This window comes from Pinus tabuliformis, chromosome X, assembly GCF_031772625.1.
Source record: "Pinus tabuliformis cultivar Carrire ecotype Pingquan chromosome X, CPIR1, whole genome shotgun sequence".
NCBI lineage: Eukaryota > Viridiplantae > Streptophyta > Pinopsida > Pinales > Pinaceae > Pinus > Pinus tabuliformis.
In genome coordinates this window covers 357490069-357511735 of record NC_142308.1, presented here as the reverse complement: position 1 = coordinate 357511735, position 21667 = coordinate 357490069, and the positions used below count along the sequence as shown (strand labels likewise).

The 21667-nt window shown below is 37.2% G+C and overlaps 1 protein-coding gene across 3 annotated transcripts in view; it reads left to right on the top strand.

Moving 5' to 3' along the window:
* The window catches only part of LOC149139973 (ankyrin repeat domain-containing protein, chloroplastic-like), a 217807-nt gene that overhangs the window by 78427 nt on the left and 117713 nt on the right, over positions 1–21667 (top strand). For all 3 annotated transcript variants that reach the window (XM_089448137.1, XM_089448136.1, XM_089448138.1), the window contains exons 3-4: positions 13385–13483; positions 13760–13858. In XM_089448137.1, the coding sequence (XP_089304263.1) occupies positions 13385–13483; positions 13760–13858 (198 nt within the window). The remainder of the gene's footprint in view (positions 1–13384; positions 13484–13759; positions 13859–21667) is intronic.

The following is a 21667-nucleotide window of genomic DNA, read 5'->3' as shown; positions in this document are numbered from 1 at the left end:
CATAAATACTTGAAGTAAAGTTGCCCCACTCCTGTGGTGGTGCAATTAGTACTACAATGGTCATCACCTTGTCAGACATTACTTCCCCCAGATCTTGAAGTTGATCCCTTATCTCAGATATCTTCATAAAGTATGAGGCTATTCCTTCTTCTTTTGATATCCTTAGCTTGTAGAGTTCTTGCCTTAGAGAGATAACTTCTCCTGCAGTGCTTACAAAAAACAACTCTACCAATTTGTCATATATTTCTTTTGAGGTGTCGAGTTTAGATACATATGGAATGAGGGGATCCTTGATGGATTCTATGAGACTGCTTTGAGCCCTCACTTTCCTTTCATAAACTTTGTAAGTGCTTGAGCATCTTCTTTCGCTAGTTTGGTGATAGATCCTTTGACATGATCCATAACCTCATTTTCAATGAGATTCAGATTTTTCCTCTTCTTCCATGCAAGATAGTTTGAAGCCCCAACCAATTTGTTGCTTTCCTTGCAAAAAGACATTTTGACAGATTCAGACATAAATATACTTACTTATGAAGATGCTTCTTCTTCTCGATGCCTCCTTGAATTTGATGATAATATAGATGATAGAGAACTTCTCCTTGCTGAAGATAGATCTCTCCAAGAGTGATCCTTGACTTCTCAGAGAAGGAGATCACTTTAGATCCTTTGATTGAGTTGTCCTTGTTGATAATGTTGACTTCTTGGATGATCTTCTTTAATGTTAGGGTCCTTGCTTTGATGTCTTTCTCGACATTTGATCCTTATGTGTCCCTTGATAAGATGACCTTCCTTGACTTTGTCACCTTAGCGCTGATACCATGTTGAGAAATCTAGAGCATCAAGATTAGGTGATTTCTCTACTTATGATAACTGCTTATGAGTGCTTTTTACTTCTTTAGATTAAGATCCTTTACTTAGATTATTATTGTGTTCTTCTTCATCAAACAACTACCAATGCATGAACAATAAAGAGACAAGAGACACAGAATGTAGGCAATCAGCCAGGGACAAAACCACTCCCAATCGAGAGGAAAATCCCAAATGAATTCTTCTTCTTATATAGACTTCAATTGACGAATAGCAATACCAAGACCCTTGACCTATTTTCCACTCCAAGACCAAGACACAAAGCTTCCTCTTCTTCCATGAGTCAACAATAGTCAAACTTCTTGCCTTTTTTCTCCTTCTCGGCTACCCTTCAAGATTTGGTCCTTTGGGCTAGATCTGCGACTTTTCGACCCTAATTCAGAAACCCTAGATCCTGTACTTGAGATATCTTTGCATTCAACTTCCTTCGCTTATATGGAAACTAGACTTCTTGAACTTGGCTTGAAGATTCATTTGATTACTTTCAAAATCTTCCTTCACAAGGTGACTATAAAACTTCGTCTCTTTCTTGCAGTAGATAACATTGTAATCTCGTACGTGTGGAAGAGAATAACCCTAAAACACATATGAAATTGACTATGTTGTCTTCTCTTCTCCTTCACTTGATGGTTAGTCTTGTCTCTTGATGATTCTCGCACTTCTTCCTTTCTTCAGACCTTGACCGAATTCCTTGTGCTCAAATGGAGGCCGAGCTACCTATTTATAGTGGTTGCCCATGAAATAAGCTGACTTCTCCTTTGCCCATAGGGCCGACATGCCATTTGGGGTAGGTTTATTACTCCATCTTGAGGCCGACTTGCTGGAGGAGCTTGAGCTTGATCTTGGAGGGCCTTTTGACTCTTTCATTTGACTCACTTACAAATGTAACATGCCCAAGAAGGGTCCTTCATACATGACATTGTCTCAATTTGACTTTATGACCAATCCTAAGGGCTCACAATGGGAACCATAACTAAAAATAAAATTCCTTGCTCATGAAACCCATGAGACAAGCATTACAATAATAATTTTATTTTTCTTCTTTATATTAAATACATAAAATCACAATTACACATGTCATTATGAAGACTGAATCTAGTTACATTTTTCAACACAATGAAGGATCTTGATGATCCTTATTTTGCAAATGCTCCTTTCTAATGATGATGATGTATGGTGATCTCTTTATCTGCTATCTTGCTAGATGACTTTCTCCAACCATATAAACTGCTACTTCAGTTATCTTTCTATGATTCTAATGATGATGTCATGAGCTACTTCCTTTCTATCACGTGAGATCACTGCTTTAACCATATCCATTTTCATGCTTCTTGAATGATGTCATTTCAATTCTGCGATAATGCATCCTATCATACTTGTGATGCTTTCCATCATGACTGCTATCTTGTACAAACTGAAAAGAACTAAGTGTATGATGTTATCTTAGTCATAATAAATGTCTTTCACTTCCTCCTTCTTGGTTTTCTTCTTTTCTGGTTCTTCTACTTCTTCGGTGACATGGGTTTAATTTATTTCCTTTCTCTTCTTGTTGTCTTTCTTGAGTTTAGGACCATTCCTTTTGAAATGCTCATATTCATTACATTCATAACATTGAATTTTAGACATGTCAATTTTGTTTTGAAATCTTTTTCAAGACTTCCCTTTCTTACTTGCAATAGCTGCATATGCTTGTGTTTGTTCACTTGATCCAACATCGTTCTTTGCCTTCAATCTGATTTATTCAATTTTGCATAATGACCATAGATCATTAAATTGGGTAGTTTCCTTCTTTCCATAGATACTAGATACAAAGTTTTCCCATTCATCTGGTAGTGCATTGAACACAATGGTGGCCATCTCTCGATCAAACATTACTTCTCCTAGCTCTTGTAGTTGATCTCTTATTTGAGATACCCTCATAAGGTATGAGGCTACCCCTTCTTCCTTTGATACCTTCATCTTGTATTGTTCGGTTCTTAACGTTATAATTTCTCTTGCAGTACTTGCAGAGAACAATTCCACTAGTTTTTCATAGATCTCTTTCGCTATCTTCAACTTTGCTACATAGGGAATGAGGGAATCCTTGATTGACTCAATAAGGATTCTTTGAGCTCTTACTTCTTCTTTCATGGACTTTGATAGTGCTTGAGATTTCTCTTGATAAGGTTTGGTGATTGAGCCCGTGACATATTCATTAACTTCATTTTCTAAGAGGTTCAAGTCTATTCTCTTCTTCCATGCAAGGTAATTCGTTGTCCCAACTAGTTTGTTGTTCTCCTTGCAGAAAGAAGTCATTGTAGATTGAGACATAAAATATAAAATACTTACTTGTCAACTGAAGATGCTTCTTAGATGCCTTCTTGATGATGTTGACTTCCACTACTTCTTTGTTGTTGATTTTGAAGATGCCTCCTTGATGATGATTGTTTTCTTGATGATCTTCTTTCTTCAAAAAAGACAATGCTTCTTTTCTTAGATGGAGAGAGATGATTTCCTTTAAGGATGTTTGAGATGTGATCCTTTCTTCCAGGGGAAGGAGATTTCCTTGATTCCTTTGATGATGGAGTGTTCTTCTTGCTTCCTTTGGATGTAGCGTAGAATGTAAATACTTAGAGTCTTTTGAGTGGAGATGGGGTCCTTGTGGTCTTCTTCTTCTTCAAAGTGTTGTTCCTTCTAGATGATATGATCCTTGTGATGAGATGGATAGCCCTCCTTGATGCTTCTTAGTTCTCCTTATGCTTGGCCCTTATGTATCCTTCTTCAATTGGATGATCTTCAAGTTGCCTTTCCTTCTTGTTGTCACCTTAGCTTTGATACCATGTTGAGAAATGTAGGGTAGCTAGATTACGGTGGTTTCTCTTACTTTGATAACTACTTGTGGTGTTCTTTTACTTAACTTGATGTACTTGTAGTTAATTTCTTCTTATCTTGATTATAGTGTTCTTTATCATCAAACAACTACCAAACAATGAAGATCAATGAGACAAGAGGACACAAGATATAGGCTGCAAGCTAGTGCCAAAACCTCTCCTCTTGAGAGGAAAACCCACAAGAATTCTTCTCTTCTTATAGAGTCTTCAAATGATGAATTCCAAGACCTAAAACCCTTGTCAAAAACCCCTCCAACACCAAGTCAAACTTCTCCTTGATGAGCTTGTCCTTCACAAAGTCAACCCAAGTCAATATTGCTTCACACTTCAGATTTCGGTCTCACTTAAAGATTTCAGCTATTGCTTTAGATTTGCACTTTTTGACCTTCCTGCAACCTCTGCAATTTCGCATGTGTGAGTGGTTTAGTGGCTGAAATAACCTTCTCTCTCCTTCGCTCAAGGTGCTTCTTCTTCCTTAATAACTCGATTTCCTTCCCTGATCTTCTTTCTACCGAACTTTGGCTTCTTCTAGGTAGGTGTGCAATTCGGTCTTTTTGCAACAGATTAATGCCCTAACTCTTCACACGTGTGGGAAGATTTAGCCCAAAACAGTCCTTAAAAGCTTCGGTTTCTTCTTCCTTTAGAACTCCTCCTTGCTGGGGCTTCTTGTCTTTCTTGTGTTGCAAAATGAACTTGGATGGATGCCCTTTGATGAGGTCGAGTCCTTCCTTGTATATAGGCTTTTCTTGGAGTTCGAATAGCCCTTATGAGGCCGACTTGTCTTGGAGGGAGTCTTATGACACTTTTTGACTTACAATAATTCCCTTGACATGGTACAATATGCCCAATGGGGTCTTTTACATATTACAATGACTCTTTAACTTCTTGACTTCATGACAAATTCCTATAAGCACTCAATGGGAGCTTGACCTATAAATAAATTTACCTTCAGCATGAAACCCATGCATCAGGAATGACAATAATAATTTTCTTTTCTCTTTAACATCAAATACATGAAATCAAGAATGCATAGGACATTATGAAGATCAAACCTAGTTACATATTTCAACATGTAGTAATTAGAGTTAGATTCCTCTTTTCTTGATAATTACTTGTGATGTATGTTGGCTTATTTACTTCTTTATTATGTTATCTTTTCATCAAGCAATTACCATATCAAAAGTGCACGAAGATCACAAGAACAAGGAACACAAGATGTAGGCACTCGGCCAGGGTAAAATCGCTATGAAGGGGAAAACCCAGTCAAACTCTTCCATTAGTAGATTCAAATCAAGATGTGACAATCCATGACCCTTTTAACCTAGACAAAGACCTCCTCCAATCACTAAGTTAGCCCTTCCATCAAGTATATGATCTCAGCCAAAGTATCCAAGTGTTAGCTTCTTAGATGCAACTTCAATCTAGAATTTCGTCCCCCGAGCTACAAAATTTCGAACTGGCAGCTACTTCAAAAATTTCGGCCCTAGCTATTCCGCCCAAAAACCCTATAAACTTCACACGTGTGAGAGAGAGAGATGCTCCAAACTTCGATTTTGCTTCTTCCTTGAATTAGGTCTTCTTCTCTTGCAATTCTCTCTTTTTCGTCCTCTTTCTCTTGTAGATCGAACTTGTGAGTGTGTGCTTCAAATGAGTTGAGCTTTCTTTATTTATACTACTTCCATAGGGTCAAATTCCCTCTTTCTTGGCCGACTTCTCTAGGACAGGGCCGACTTGGTGAGGAGGTGACAAATGACACTTTTGACTCAAAAATAATTTTCTTTACATGATACAAATGCCCAAGAAGGGTCTAATAAATGTGACAAAGACTCTTTTGATTCATGCCAAAACCTAGAAGCCTTCAATGTAGGCTATGACCTAGTAAATAAATAATATAGCATGAAACCCATGCTTCAAAAATATTTTTCTTTTACAATAAAATTTCTTTTTCTTTTCTTTTGACAAATACAATTATGAAGACCGATACTAGTTACATTCTTCAACACTCCCTCTTAACTAGGGAGGTATTCATAATTACATATATACAGAGGTACATGGAAGATCTCAAAATGATATGCTTTATGAAGAGTCACAACACATGTAGTGTTACAGATTAGATACCTGACCAGGGTATCTAACTGGGTGGGACTAAGGTGTGTTCCAAGCTTTAGCCACTCTAGGTACCATTAGGCTTTAGCTCTAACACCAACCCAAGGATCTAGGTGCCTATCCAAGGTCGAAGCTCCAATACCAACCCCACCCTCCGTACTTCGGGATCTAGACACCATCATAGGTTGGCCATATGTCCTCCCAAGCATCTTGTCGCCCCATGAGGCTTCATCTCTCCTTATCTACAAAATCTATAATGTCAACCACTCCATGCATGCTTATGAAATATTTGAACTTCTTATTTGGAAGAGATTTTTTCAACACATCAGCTACCTGTTCATCTGTCGGAATATATTGTAGCTTTACGACCCCATCCTGCACCAAACTTCTAATGTAGTGGTACTTGTTATTGATATGCTTTGTCTTGGCATGAAACACAGGGTCTTCAAACATCTTGATGCTGCTTTGATTATCACAATTTATCACTGTAGGATCCAGTGGTCTTCCAAACAAATCTGACAAGAGTTTTCTTAACCAAATTGTTTCTTTTCCTACTTCACATGCAACAACATATTCAACTTCAACACTACTTAAAGCAACATGATCTTATTTTATACTCATCCATGAAATCATTGCAGATCCCAAACTGAAACAACCACTGATAGTGCTTCTTCCTGTTGAATAAAATTGTAACTAGGTTCGGTCTTCATAAATGTACTTTTGATATTTGTATTTATTCAAGAAAATAAATATTATTTTTATATTATTTGTCAATGAGTTTCTTGCTCATTGAAATAGGTCAAGCACATGGTTAAGTGCTTCTAGGAAGTCAAAAGGTCAATATATTTATATAAGACCCTTAGAGGGCATGTTACACTATGTATAAGGTCAAAGGAATACCTCCAAGACAAGTGCAAGTCCTCTCCATGCAACAACATCCTCCACAAGAAGCTAAACAAAGAAAATAATGAAGATATGGTCAAGTCGGCCTAAAGATAGAATGTCGGCCTAATGTCGGCCTAGAGGAGGGACAATCCTCTATATATAGAGGCTGTCCACTCCCTCATAAAGGACATAACGCAAGCTCTGAAATCAACGAAGAGATAAGCCGAGAAAAGGAAGGTGAAGCAAGTTTAAAGGGTCTCCAAAAGTACAACGAAGGAAGGAGGAAACTTAGCGAAGGTAGGTGACTATTTCTAGGGCTAGAAATAGTCACATGTGCGAAGAGGAGGAGGGCAGATTGTGGATATAAAAACAGTAACATTTCAGTGCAAGATTTGTTGGTGTTTGGGCTAGATATTAGGCCTACAAGGCCTCCCAAGACAAGCGAAGAAGTCTCTCTCTCTAGCGAAGGTGAAAGGACCCTAATTCACTAAGGGTACCCTCCACATGTGGGAAAACTAGGGCAACAGAACAATAGTACAGTCATACACCCATATCTCAAGAAGGATCTCGTTTGGTCAAAGAAGAAGTCTACTTGAGCAAAGGATAGAAGAGGAACATCTCATCTAGAAGGCTCACTCAAGGAAGGTCTATCTCTAGACTAGAAACAAAGAGGGAGGACGAAGTGCTGGGGAGCAAAGTGCCGGAAGGAGGAAGTCTATGTGCCGGGGAACCAAGTGCAGAAAATAGGAAGGACTTGACTTGTGTTTGGAGGACATACTAGTCAAGAGTCTAGGGTTTGGCATTGATAAAGAAATAAGCTTCAATAAGAGAAAACTTACCGAAGAGTTTTCCTCTCAAGAGGAGAGGTTTTGGCCTTGGTAGAGAGCCAACATTTGTGTTCTTGTCTTTATGTTTTTGGTAGCAATTTGATGAAACACACCCACTAATAATAAGAAGATCAAGCTAAGATAATTGTAAAAGTGCCTTGTTATCAAGTCAAGAAGAATCACACTACACCTAATTGCCCTAGATTCTTGAACACTTCCATTGGTCTCACTACCACCCGAATCAGAATCGGTAAAACCTATCAATTTAATCTCCTTCCCATAATACTTCAAGCAGTGATGAATTGTTCCACAGAGGTATCTCAAATGTGCTTGGTAGCTATCCAATGGTCATGACAAGGCTCTAACTGAAATTGACTAAGAACGTTTATAGCAAAGGATATGTTAGGTCTAGTATTCACCAAGTACATCAAAGATCCCACCAATTTACGATTGCTTGTAGGATCAACGAGATTAGAGTTAGAGCTTCTCAACTTCTTTAAATTTGTGATCATGGGAGTAGTCATAGACTTGGAATCCATCATACTAAACTTATGTAACATCTTGATTATGTTCTTTCCTTGACCAAGATATAGCTTGTTGGGTTTTTGTCAAACTTCCAAGCCCAAATAGTAGTGCATGTGTCCTAGATCTTTGATTTCAAATTCAACTGCCAACAACTTCTTACATTCTAGAATTCTGCACTCCACACCTGTAATAAATAAATCATCCACATATAGAAGTATAATGACTGGTTCATTCTTCACTATCTTGATGTAGAGGTTTGCATCAACAAAACTTTTGACAAAGCCAATCCTTAAAAGATAGGCATCCATTCTTGCGTACCAAGCCTAGGAGCTTGCTTCAAGCCATATAGAGTTTTCTTTAGTTTGCAAACATGAGTTTCTCTGCTATTTATCTCAAAGCCTTCCGATTGTTCAATATATACTTCCTCATTAATGGTTCCATTTAGAAACGCTGTTTTAACATCCATTTGATGTATATTCCATCCCATAGTTGTAGCTAGCGACACCAAAGATCTAATAATAGTGTACTTGGCAGTGGGAGCAAAGGTTTCTTCATAATATATTCCTTCTTTTTGAGAGAAACCTCTTGTAACAAATCTTGCTTTGTATTTGTCTGTGCTTCCATCAACGACATGTTTGATCTTGTAAATCCATTTGGAAGTGACACTAGATTTGTCACTACGTCTAGGAACAATTTCCCAAACCGTATTCTTCATGATAGATTGGTATTCTTCCTACATTGCTTTCTTCCATTCTTCTTGATGGGCAACTTCTTCGAATGTAGTTGGTTCAACTTTGATTAGCTTTGTCATGTATGCTACAAACCCTGAGTATCTTTTCGGTCTTTTGCTTTCTCTAAAAGTTCCTATTGTTGCTCCACGTCATTCGGCATCTTCAAGTGTAGCTCTTAACCAATTTGGCCTCTTCTTTATTTCAGGAATAATTGTAGGTTGAATAGGTTTACTTGGTCCTACTTCCTCTATGTTTGTAGGTGACTTGTCATGCTGCTCTTCTTCTTCAAATAGTGGTACATCTTCATTAGACTCAATTGGTATATCCTTAGATCTCTTGTAGGCATGATTTTCATGAAATATAACTTCTCTGCTAACTTCAATTCGTCTATCTTCTTTGATGTAGATTCTATAAGCCTTTGATGAAAGGCTATAACCAATGAAAATACCTTTTATACTTGTAGAGTCTAACTTCTTTCACTTGTCTTTTGGAACATGAATGTATGCAAGACATCCAAAGATTCAAAGATGGTCTACACATGGCTTCTTCCCTGAGAACGCTTCTTTTGTTGTCATATTTTCAAGGATTCTATGAGGACTTATATTTTGTATGTACACTGCTATCATGGCTGCTTCTCTCCATAGAAATTTTGGTAGGTCTTGATCAAATATTATAGTCCTTATGCATTCTTCATTGGTTCTATTCTTTCTTTCTGCTACTCCATTTTGTTCGGGGTTGTAGGGAACAATGAGCTCCCTCTTAATGCTGCTTCTTTGCAATATGCTATAAGTTCTTTTGAAGTGTATTCACCTCCATTGTCGGATCTTAGAGTTTTTATCTTTCTTTCAGTCAGGGTCTCAACTTCGGATCTAAACTCCTTGAACTTCTCAAATACTTCATCCTCTGTCTTGAGAAGATAGATCCATGTCATTCTAGAGTGATCACCAATGAAGGTTACATAATATTGATGGTCTCCAAGAGATTTATTAGACATGGGCCCACATACATCAAAATGAATGAGTTCTAATATCTCCTTAGACCTTGTATCACTGCTTGTAAAGGGTTTCTTAGTATTCTTTCCCAAGGTACATCCCTTGCATACTCCTTCATGGTCCTCCTTGATGTTGGGGATTCCCTTCACCATTTGACTTAGAGAGGGTATTATTTTGTAGTGAATATGTCCATATCTTCTATGCCAAAGTTCGATGGGACTAATTTCCATATGAACAAGGGCTTGAGGAGATGGAGTTATAACTCTATATAATCTTCCTTCACGAATCCCAATAACCCTTGCCTTTTCAAAACTAGAATCCTTTCCCCAAACCAAAACTTTACCATCTACAAAAGCAACTCTATCTCCTTTATCTTCTAAACAAGAAATGGAAAGTAAATTCTTTTTCAAACTTGGGACATAGAGGATGTTGTTGAGATGTAGCTTTGCTCCACTTTCTAGCTTCAATGATGTAGATCCAAGGCCCTTGATTGCATAGCTGTTGTTGTCTCCAAGCTCCACTGCATGTGATGATGATCCTTTTGATAGAGTATGAAGTTGTCCACTTTCTCCTGTCATGTGTCTTGAGGCTCCACTATCAATAATCCATGCATTGTCATCATCAAGTGTACCTGTAAGTGCAGCCAAGAATCCTCCACTCTTGACTTTCCTAGATAGATTGTAGATGATCCTTCTAACCAAGCTTCCTGCAATTTTCATGAGATTGAGTCCCATCTTCAAATAACTTGCCATTGAGAGAGTGATCTTTTCTACCAAGATTGCTTTCCTTTCTTCAAATGATAGCCAACAAAGTGATCTTCAAATAGTCCTTCCTTCACCTTAGCTCTGATACCATGTTGAGAAATTAATGCTTGTAGTAATTAGAGTTAGATTCCTCTTTTCTTGATAATTACTTGTGATGTATGTTGGCTTCTTTACTTCTTTATTATGTTATCTTTTCATCAAGTAATTACCAAGTCAAAAGTGCTTGAACATCACAAGAACAAGGAATACAAGATGTAGGCACTTAGCCAAGGCAAAACCCCTATTAAGGGGAAAACTTAGTCAAAATTTTCCACTAGTAGATTCAAATCAAGATGAGACAATCCAAGATCCTTTTGACCTAGACAAAGACCTCCTCCAATCACCAAGTCAACCCTTCCTTCAAGTAAATGATCTCAGCCAAAGTGTCCAAGTGTCAACTTCTTAGATGCAACTTCAATCCAAAATTTCGGCCACCTAGCTACAGAATTTCGGATCTGCAGCTACTTCAGAAATTACAGCCCCAGCTACTAGCCCAAAAACCTTAAAAGCTTCACACGTGTGAGAGAGAGAGATGCTCCAAACTTCGATTTTGCTTCTTCCTTCAATTAGGTCTTCTTTTCCTGCAATGTGCTCTCTTTTTCGTCCTCTCTCTTGTAGATCGAACTTGTAAGTGTGTGCTTCAAATGAGTTGCACTGCCTTTATTTATACTGCTTCCACAGGGTTAAATTCCCTCTTTCTGGGCTGACTTCTCCAGGACAGGGCCGACTTGGTGAGGAGTTGACAAATGGCACTTTTGACTCAAAAATAAATTTTTTTACATGATACAAATGCTCAAAATGGGTCTAATAAATGTGACAAAGACACTTTTGACTTATGACAAAACCTAGAAGCCTTCAATGGAAGCTATGACCTAGAAAATAAATAAAAGAGCATGAAACCCATGCTTCAAAAATATTTTTCTTTAACAATAAAATTTCTTTTTATTTTCTTTTGACAAATACAATTATGAAGACCGACACTAGTTACATTCTTCAACACTTAAGATGTTTACCTCTAGACCCACTTGAATCTTGCCACTTGTGAGCTGGAAATGAAGGCAATTTTTTGTGTGCATGGGTCACAGTTTGCTTGATTGATGGATTCTGGCATCTGGGTTTTGTCCAAAGTGTGGTTTTATTCAACTTTCATATCAAGTTTATCCATGCATCTCAAGGAATGACTTACTTTTGGCCATTTTTACCCACGTGGCTAGGAGAGAGAGTGTGACCACCTTTAAATTGGAATATTTGCTTGATGCCTTCACCTTTTTCCAAAATTTGTATGTGGCATGTCAAGTAGGCTTCATGATGATAATTTTGAGCTACTATTGAATTTTGGTCCCAGAAGCCTTGTGCATTGGGATATGTATTATGCTCCTATAAAATATGGAATGTTGTGAACTATGAGAAGCCATGTTGGGAAACTGAGATATGCTGTACCATATCCAAAAGATGCATATAGACTCTATGACACATGACTATGTGGAAAAGGCATAGGTGCAAAAGACATGGGATTGACTGGCCCTACAACTGCATTCACCCCTACCAAAACAATGGCTCCTTTAAACCATGTGTCCAAGTAGATCCATCCCAAGTCCTCCAATCCTATCTAAGACAAAAGGATCTAAGACTGGAGTCCAAGAGGATTGGGCATGGTTGATGACCAAAATAGGTCTAGGATACCATAATACATAACCTCACATGGCCTACAAGGCTTTTGAATTGCATCTTTTCGGACTTACAATGGTGTTGTCAAAAATGAAAATGGTTATAGTACCCTTGCTGAAATGAGGCATAACAGGCACTATGCTAGAATTCTAACCAAGGTCAAGCATCCACCCAAACTGAGCTACCCGTGTCCAATAAGCATCACAGGGGCCTAAGAGACCTAGCTCTCTCCTAGCCAGGGGAAAACACTTTCAGAGTAACCCCAAAAGCTAACATTTGCGAGACATGTCTCCTGCCTTCCAATGACTGTGTGACCTTGTGATTTCTATTGATTATTTTGCAAGGTACAACTAGTGCCTCTTCACTTGTAACTGATTGCTTATTTCTTTTTTGTTTTGTTTTATATCTAGAGGAATCAACAACAGGGCTGGGTTTGTACTTGTGTGACATGGGGTTGATTCCAACTGCTACAATCTCTAGGTGAACCTATACATGCCTCCATGGATGACCCACACGGTAAATTGGGGGGGATTTGATCCTCAAACCTCAAACTTCACAAAGACTTCATTACATGGTGATTGCCAATTGAACTGTTCCCCCGGGGGGCAATTTGTGGCTTATGTTGCTAGCAACCTATGTACAGGTTTTGGTTTGCTACTCTTTTCCTTGATGTCTTGATGGAGGTTAGCTTCCCCAAGTGGTGACTGCCATCAGGCACATTGGTTCAGTTTTTTGATCATCAGAGATACATTAATAATTACTTCTACATCCTACAATTTGCTACTGTCTGTTTTTGTTGTATTCATCAAAAGATGTTGAGTTATTGGAAGTCTATTTTATCTGTGTTGATTGCAATCTAGAAGATAATATTGCATGAACTTTAATATAGTACTCCTATTTTTATTGGAAATAATATATTTGTTATTATTATTTTAATATTTTGGCAGTACGTGAATTTGATCCTTATTTAGTGCAGTTGTAAGTCTTGTAGACATGTACTAAATGTATGTTCTGTTTAATTAGAATGATTGAAAAAGCATTAGAATTCAAATACTTTAAATATGGCACTAACGTAGTAAAGTTATTTAACACAATGGCAATAAAATGCAGGCAAAATGGATACCTCTGCATACATTTGCAACGGCAGGCCAATCTTATCTTTTAGATTTTCTGCTGACACACAATGTCGATATAAATTCTGTTGACAAGGTAATTTCAACTATTTACATTGATACCTTATTGAAAGAATAACTGTATATTTTATGATAATCTTATTCAGTGATGAATTGTTTAGAGAGTTGTTTTTGTAAGCTATCTTTTTTTATGGATGCCTAGTTTGTGGTATTAAAATTGAGAGGGAACTCGGTATTGTTCTCAGTATGAATCTGACATTTTATTGAGATGCAATTTTGCACATTCTCTTAGATTAAAAAATTATTGAGATTTTGACCTTGAACTAAAAATCTAATGGAGCATTTTCTGCAGGATGGTTTGACTGCCCTTCATAAAGCTGTGTTGTGCAAGAAAGAGGGCATAGTCAGCTATCTTCTAAAAGCAGGAGGAAATGCTTTGATAAGAGATAAGGTGCATACTAAATAAGATAATCTGTATTTATTCAGTATTCCCAAAGTTTTTGCATATTTTGATTTCAATATATTAGGATACATGCTGAAAAATAATTCTTTATTAATATGTATTGTGATGTGACTGCAACTCTTGGAGTAGATTTCTCTAGATCGTAGAAATCTGACTGTTTAGTGTTTAATTTTGAAACTGGAGAACTGATCCTTTCGTATTTAATCAGAAGTCTCAGTATGTATTGTATGGAATATTTCATAAATAAGCCTCTACAATATCAGCTGTTGTATATCCCACATTACATTTTTATTATTTTGTTTTTCTTGAAAAAATACTTATTATATCATACAAATTCCATACAAGTACAAGAGGCTATAAGTTATCTTATTACAGTTATGACAGCAATAAGGTCAGAACAAGCAGAGGCAGATACATTTTTTGCATCTTTGATCAACAAAAAACCCATTGGATCTGGATTGAGCAGCTAAATTATCAAATGCCAATCTGTTAAAAGACTGTAGTAGTATCATATCAGCCCATTGAGAACATACTATTGAATCTTCGAAATTGCTTGGAACATCGAGGTGTGGATGCAGTGACAAACAACGTAGAAATGGCTATGAAGAAGGAATTTGAAATCTCCAAACAGCACAGCTCACCAATATGTGTTGAAGAATTTAACTAGGTTCGGCCTTCATAAAATGTATGAGTCACTATGAAATGTATTTATCAAAATAATGAAAAAGATTATTATTATTATTATTATTATAACTTATTAAAGCATGAGTTTTATGCTTGGGTCATCATGTTTTAGGTCAAAGTCTCCATTGAGGACTTCTAGGATTTATTTTGAGTCATTAGACTCATTGTCCATTAAAAGAGACCCTTACTGGGCTTTTGAATCATGTAAAAATAAGTAATATTGAGTAAAATAGGCTATTTGTCCCCTCCACACCAAGTCGGCCTCAAGGAGATCAAGTCAGCCTCAATCTGGGTAATTCGACCTCACCAGAAGCCTATATATACAAGCAGTTCGAATTCATTTGGAGCACTCACTCTCTCACACACAAGTTTGATATCCAGAAGAAAGAGCTGGAAAAGTGCGAAGTAGGAAAAGAAGGCTAAAAGGAGTGCGAAGTTGGAGAAGAAGGAAGAAAAGGTCAAGATCAAAATTTTGGGCTATCTATCTCTCTCTCGTGTGGATTCCTCTAGGAGATCGAAGTCTCTCTTGTCAAGTTGAAGTTGCTGCTGCTTCTGCCAGTTGCTGGGTCGAAGTTGCTGCTGAAGGGTTATCATCTACAAGAAGGAAGAAAGGGCTGACTTGGTGTGGAGGAAGTCTGTGTCTAGGTCAAGAGTCTTGGATTATCTCAAGAAGTTATTAAGGAAGAGTTGTTGACTGGGTTTTCCCCTAGATAGGGGTTTTGCCCTAGCTGTCCGCCTATATATGGTGTCTGTGATCTTTGTGCTATTGTTTTGGTAATTGCTTGATGAACTAAAAGATAAAAGAAGAACATAAAATAAGAAAGTCACAAGTAATTATCTATATAAAGAAAATCTTTCTGCCTTTCTGATTTTCTAACATGGTATCAGAGCTAAGTTGAAGAAGGAAAAAGGCAGTTTGAGGATCTATTGAAAGGAGTCTAAGAAGCCTCAAAAGGTTGAGCAAGGGATCAAAAAAAGATATTTTATAAGGAAAAAGCTTACTACCTTCAAGGACAATGTCTAACACAATAAAGGGAGAACAAAATAGAAGGAGTATCAAATTACAGGTCATGGAAGAAAATAATTGATCTCATTCTTGAAAAGAACAAAGTCCTGGATTTGGTCAGAAGAAAAGTGAAGAAACCTACCAAAGGATCTAGTGATGTAGATAAAGTGAAGTTTAGAGACTCAAAAATATTGGCTATGGCACAAATGGTAGAAGGTATAAAGCACAATCTTGTCCCATACATTTCCAACATAGACCATGCTAAAGAAATGTATGAATTCATATCAAAACTGTTCATTATCAAGAACATCAGTCAAGTGGCAAGTCTTAAGAATGAACTAAGGACCACAAAAATGACAAAATATGACACTGTGGCTTCCTTCTTTGTAAGGATAGCTAGAATTAGAGATGACCTTCAAGCCATAGATGAGATTGTACCAGAAAAAGAGCTAGTGATTATTGCATTATTGGGATTGCCACCTACTTGGAGTGCTTTTGCTTCAGGAATCAACAACTGGAAATAAACTCCTTCATTCAAAGAATTATGGAATGCTTGCAACCAAGAAGAGATGAGAATCTCATTAGTAACCAACAATGAAGAAGAAAAAGTTTCAAATGCCTTCTCTGCTCATCACAAGAAAGGAAATTTCAAGAAGTCAAAAGGGCCAAGAAGGAAGATAGATATGTCCAAAATAGAATGCTACCAATGTCATGAAATGGGTCACTATAAAAGTGTCTGTCCTAACAATCTGAAGAATAAGAAAATGAACAGGGACCAAGCCAATGTTGCTGAAGAAGGATCTCCAAAGAAGAATAAAGACGAAGAATCATATATAAGCGACTTACACTACTAAGTCCTTTGCTCTAAGATTTAGTTGTTTCATTTTTGATATCTAGTATTTGTAGGTTTAACATATTTTGGAAAAACATTTTTGGATTGTTTTATAAGGTTATAGGTATCCCTCGAGCTTGGAGGGAGCCCTCACCAACTTCTAAAGATAAGTATCTTATTCCTTTTTGTTTTTGGTTTTCCTTACTTATCTAAGTTTGTTTGCATTAAATACTAATCTCATTTCTATTCATATTTTCCTTGTTTAGGAAAGGCTTGTTGAACACTCAAGGATTTTGGAAGAAGGCCTCACAAAACAAGCATTGGAATTACAAGGTATGTTAAGAAACAAAAGGTATGCCTTAGACTGTAAGTTTTGCTCTCTTCATGATAAAGGTATATTCATTCTTGATAAACTATTCTACATTACTAACATTGTTGTGTCTAGCTCTCTTGAATCATAAAGATTCTTGATTGGGTGATTCATCATTAGATAAATCTACCCTTCTCATATCTTTGATTATTCTTGTGGAACCCTAAAAAGGTTCTTTGTAAAACCCTAACTTAAGGGTATGTCGATGATAATGTGTGAAACCCTAGCCTACTTAGGGTTATTGATGAAGTCTAAAGAAAATGTTTGATGCTTTGATGATGTCATGTTTGAGGTTTTGGTATGGTTATAAAAACCCTAACTTGTTAGGGTTGAATGATGATGTCTGAAATCCTAAACCTTTGAAGCATTGATAATTTAGGGTTTGCTGTTAAAACCCTAGATCTTTAAGGTCTGGTATGGTTTATAAGCAAGACCCTTATTTTAGATAATGTCATAGGAATGAAACCCTAGGTATATGTTTGTCCATCTAATCAAATATGTTAGATGTCTAAATGTGTTTGTGCCATTGGGTTTGACTAACATATGTTGTTATGATATGCTTGTGCATGATGATGTAATCCTAGATATATGTTGACCTAATTGTTGATGGTCATAAGTCCTAGGGTTTTGAACTAAGTCGAAGTTTTAGGATGATAATGTCTGTGAATTCTAAGGTTTTGTAACTAAACCTGAGTAGAAGTTCAATTCTCTAATATATGTGATAATCTGAGATTTATGAAAAATTGTTGAAATCTGAAATTGAGCTGTGATTGGTTTTGATTGTTGAAGCTTAATGGTTCATGTATGAAATCTAGGATCTTGCACTAAATCCTAGTAGAAGTCTAACATATGAGTTCTAAAGTTGTTGGATGCATTGTAGAACTATATTTGTTTGAATTGCTTCTAGGGTTTGCAATATTTTGTAGTAGGGTATGTCATATCTCTGGAAGAAATATTGAAGTCCTAGATATAATGAAGATTGTTAGCCTGATTAAGTTTCTCAAAAGTCTTGATGAGAAAGTCTAGGGTCTATGACCAACCTTAGCAAGAAGTTGAAGTATAAAAGTATGTGTCCTCTGTTTGTGAACCTAACTAAGTTTGGGTATTTGATGTCTAAAGTCCAATGCTTCCATTATTGTATAATTCTGAAATAGTTAAGTTCATGCTTCTATATATGTACTTGGTTGTACTTGCTATTTAAGTTGTGCAGGTACATAATCTTCAAAATGTTGAAGATATTTGTAAGTAAAGTTGATTTGGTGAATAAGCATGATGAACGAAATTATATGAATAATGATGGTCAAGATGTCTCGAATAAGAAGAATGGAAGCCATAAAAGATTCTCCGATATCATAGAAAGAAGTTAATCTCCCTAAGTTAAGAGGGAGCCACGATAAAAGGAAGGATATCTCCCAAATTAAGAGGGAGGGCATATTATAGTCATGATGGATACCTTGAAAATTGGAGAATGCATATTAAGGTGCTAAGAAGAATTTGGTTGCTGCATGTGAAGAGGAAAGAGAGCCGAGTGATTGAGGAAACCTTTTGTCAAGATTTGTTTGAGAAGCCTTTGAGTCCTATTGTGATAAATTGTGAAGTAGCATCAAGATGTCTGAAGACCCCAAAGGTTTGTGTTTACTTATGCATTTGAAAGTTTGTTATTGATTGGGGTTGTGATTGTACAGATAAATCTCTCAAAGTTTTGGAAGCATGCTTGATGTTACCGATCTATTTGAGTGGGAGAGATTTGATGTGTTGAGGCATTGTGTGTAATACAAAATGCCTGGAAGGACGTCTGGCTGACCTATGTGTTGATGTCTAGTAGGGAGGGTGGCGTTGGTCATAGAGTGCTGACCTTGGATACGCACCTAGATACCTGGGTTGATAGTTAGCAAGTAAGCCTGATGGTACCTAGAGAGGCTGAGAGCTTTAGTCCATCTTAGTCCCACTCGGATAGATTGCCTTGGTTAGGAATCTAGTCTGTGGCACCGTGAGTGTCTACACTGTTGGAGGACCTTGGATAGATTGCCCTAGTCAAGAATCTAGTCCATGGCATTGCGGTGCCTAAACTCTTCATAGTTCATATGTTTTGAGATCTTCCTTGTACTTGTTATTATGAATGCCTCCCTAGTTAAGAGGGAGTGTTGAAGAATGTAACTAGGTTCATATGTTTTGAGATCTTCCTTGTTCTTGTTATTATGAATATTTCCCTAGTTAAGAGGGAGTGTTGAAGAATGTAACTAGGTTCGGTCTTCATAATATGTATTTGAGTCACAATGAAATGTATTTATCAAAAGAATAAAAAGGTTATTATTATTATTATTATTATGGCTTATTAAAGCACGGGTTTCAAGCTTGGGTCATCATGTTTTAGGTCAAAGTCCACATTGAGGACTGTTAAGATTTATTCCGCGTCATTGTCCATTAAAAGAGACTCTTCTTGGGCTTTCAAATCACATAAAAATAAGTAATATTGAGTGAAATAGGCTATTTGGCCCCTCCACACCAAGTCAGCCTCAATCTGGGTAAGTCGACTTCACCAGAAGCCTATATATGCAAGCAGTTTGAATTCATTTGGAGCACTCATTCTCTCACACACAAGTTCGATATCCAAAAGAAAGCGCTGGAAAAGTGCGAAGTAGGAAAAGAAGGCTAAAAGGAGTGCAGAGTTGGAGAAGAAGGAAGAACAGGTCAAGATCAAAATTTTGGGCTATCTATCTCTCTCTTGTGTGGATTCCTTTAGGAGATCGAAGTCTCCCTTGTCAAGTCAAAGTTGCTGCTGCTGCTGCAAGTTGTTGCTGCAAGGTCGAAGTTGCTGCTAAAGGGTTATCATCTGCAAGAAGGAATAAAGGGCTGACTTGGTGTGGAGGAAGTCTGTGTCTAGGTCAAGAGACTTGCATTATCTCAAGAAGTTATTAAGGAAGAGTTGTTGAGTGGGTTTTCCCCTAGATAGGGGTTTTGCCCTGGCTGTCCGCCTATATCTGGTGTCTGTGTTCTTTGTACTATTGTTTTGGTAATTGCTTGATGAACTAAAAGATAAAAGAAGAACATAAAAATAAGAAAGTCACAACTAATTATCTATATAAAGAAAATTTTTCCGCCGTTTTGATTTTCTAAGAATATGATGCTGCAAAACTGAGGCAAATTGGTCTGGATTGAATTCCAGCAATGTTTTGCAAACATGCATTCATAGAAGATGTTCTTGACTGTTTCTTCTCTCCCACAGTGGAGGCATGTCGCTGCAAAATTTGGCAGGCCTTGGAGAGGGGCACCTTACAAGGCTAACACTAGAACAAGTGATAATAATGGGGTGATGGCTCATTGTCACCACACCACAACTAAAACCCCTTGCTGTTTATTGATTTTCACCAATGGGAGGAGTCTCGGCATGTTACAAGGGAACCTAATAGGGTATTCACTATTCTAAGGTTAAGGTACAAGGTGATGCAATGAGGCCTTCTACAAAAATGTCACAATTTAGGCTCAAGGCTCCAATAGGAAGCAATTCACTTTCTTGATAGAGGCATACTAGATGGGGTACAACACTTGGGGATTGATTAGTAGGTTGAGTGTTGGGGGTGGCCAAAGGTCAAGGCAAGGAGAAAGGGTTTCCAACAATGATTTTCAACAAGAGAAAGGCTCATGAAGCCCTCAAACAAGCCCCTAAGTTGAAGCAAGACTAGACTAGAGTTTTAGCTTAGGGCAAACTTCTAGGGAAAACAAATTTATGGATAATATTGGAGTGAATGCCCATCAAAAGAAGAGATTTTGTGGCAAATACCCTCTTCTTGATGTTTAGGCACTTCAATGCCAAAAATACTCCATGCCTAGGGATTTGCACCAAGACCTAGTTAGCAAGCTTGGCCTTGAAGTGGCCAAATTTAGAGAAGAAGAATTTATGGGTAAAAGTAAGATTGATCACCAACAAAATAAGACCAATGCCTAGATCCTTAGGAGAATTGAGTTTCTGATTTGATTGAATGACAAAAAAGTTGCTAAGGAGGCTGAATTCTTGATGCTTTAGCACCAATACCCTTACAATTACCTATGCAATGTGTTGATCATTGGAGTGGCACCTGATGATTATATGAAGACTCCATGCCCAAGGATGATCCAAAGGACACTTGTACCATCAAATATCATCGGTCAACAGAGCTTTTTAACTCTACTTCTATTCTCTCATCATCTTTTTTGTACCCAAATTCCACACCCTACGGGGAATTGTAATAAGTGATACTAGTAACGATGAGTTTTGAGTTTGTAACAGGCCTAAGATGTTGGGACTCGATCAACAAACGAGTACACCTTGGAGTGTTTTTTTATCTGGTTAATTATCTCTTCTTTTTCAGAGGCAGATAATTTTTTGGGTTTTTTCACTCACTTTTTACACTAAATCCGGGGTGACAGTTTGAAAGCTGAGCCCCTAACACATCTTAGTGTCTAGAGTCGATGTATATTACCATACTAGATCACATAAAAAATTTCGTGGAATATGGTTAGGTCTAGGTAGTCATTTTTAATTTTTTAGATTTCCCGCATGTCAAAAATTGCAAATAAAATTGTATTTAAATTGTAATAAGTGTAGTCTAGAGAAGTTGTATGGGGTATTAGTAATAAAAATTACACTTCTCACCCTCAACTTTTTACTATGACACACTTTCAGGGGTTAATAAGGTGTTTTGGACTCTCAAAACCCACATTTCCTAAGTTTAGTGTGGCATTTATTTAAGCTAGAATTAAATAAAATAGAGAGAAATAAATTATTCTATGTGACAAAATTACGTGGAAATGACTTGGAAATTATCCCAAGTCAAAGAGTTGAGTCAACGGACATGTGGAAGAGGACTGAGCACACTGCATCATAAATACACCATTATTTGACAAAATCAAATTTCCCAGGGTTAA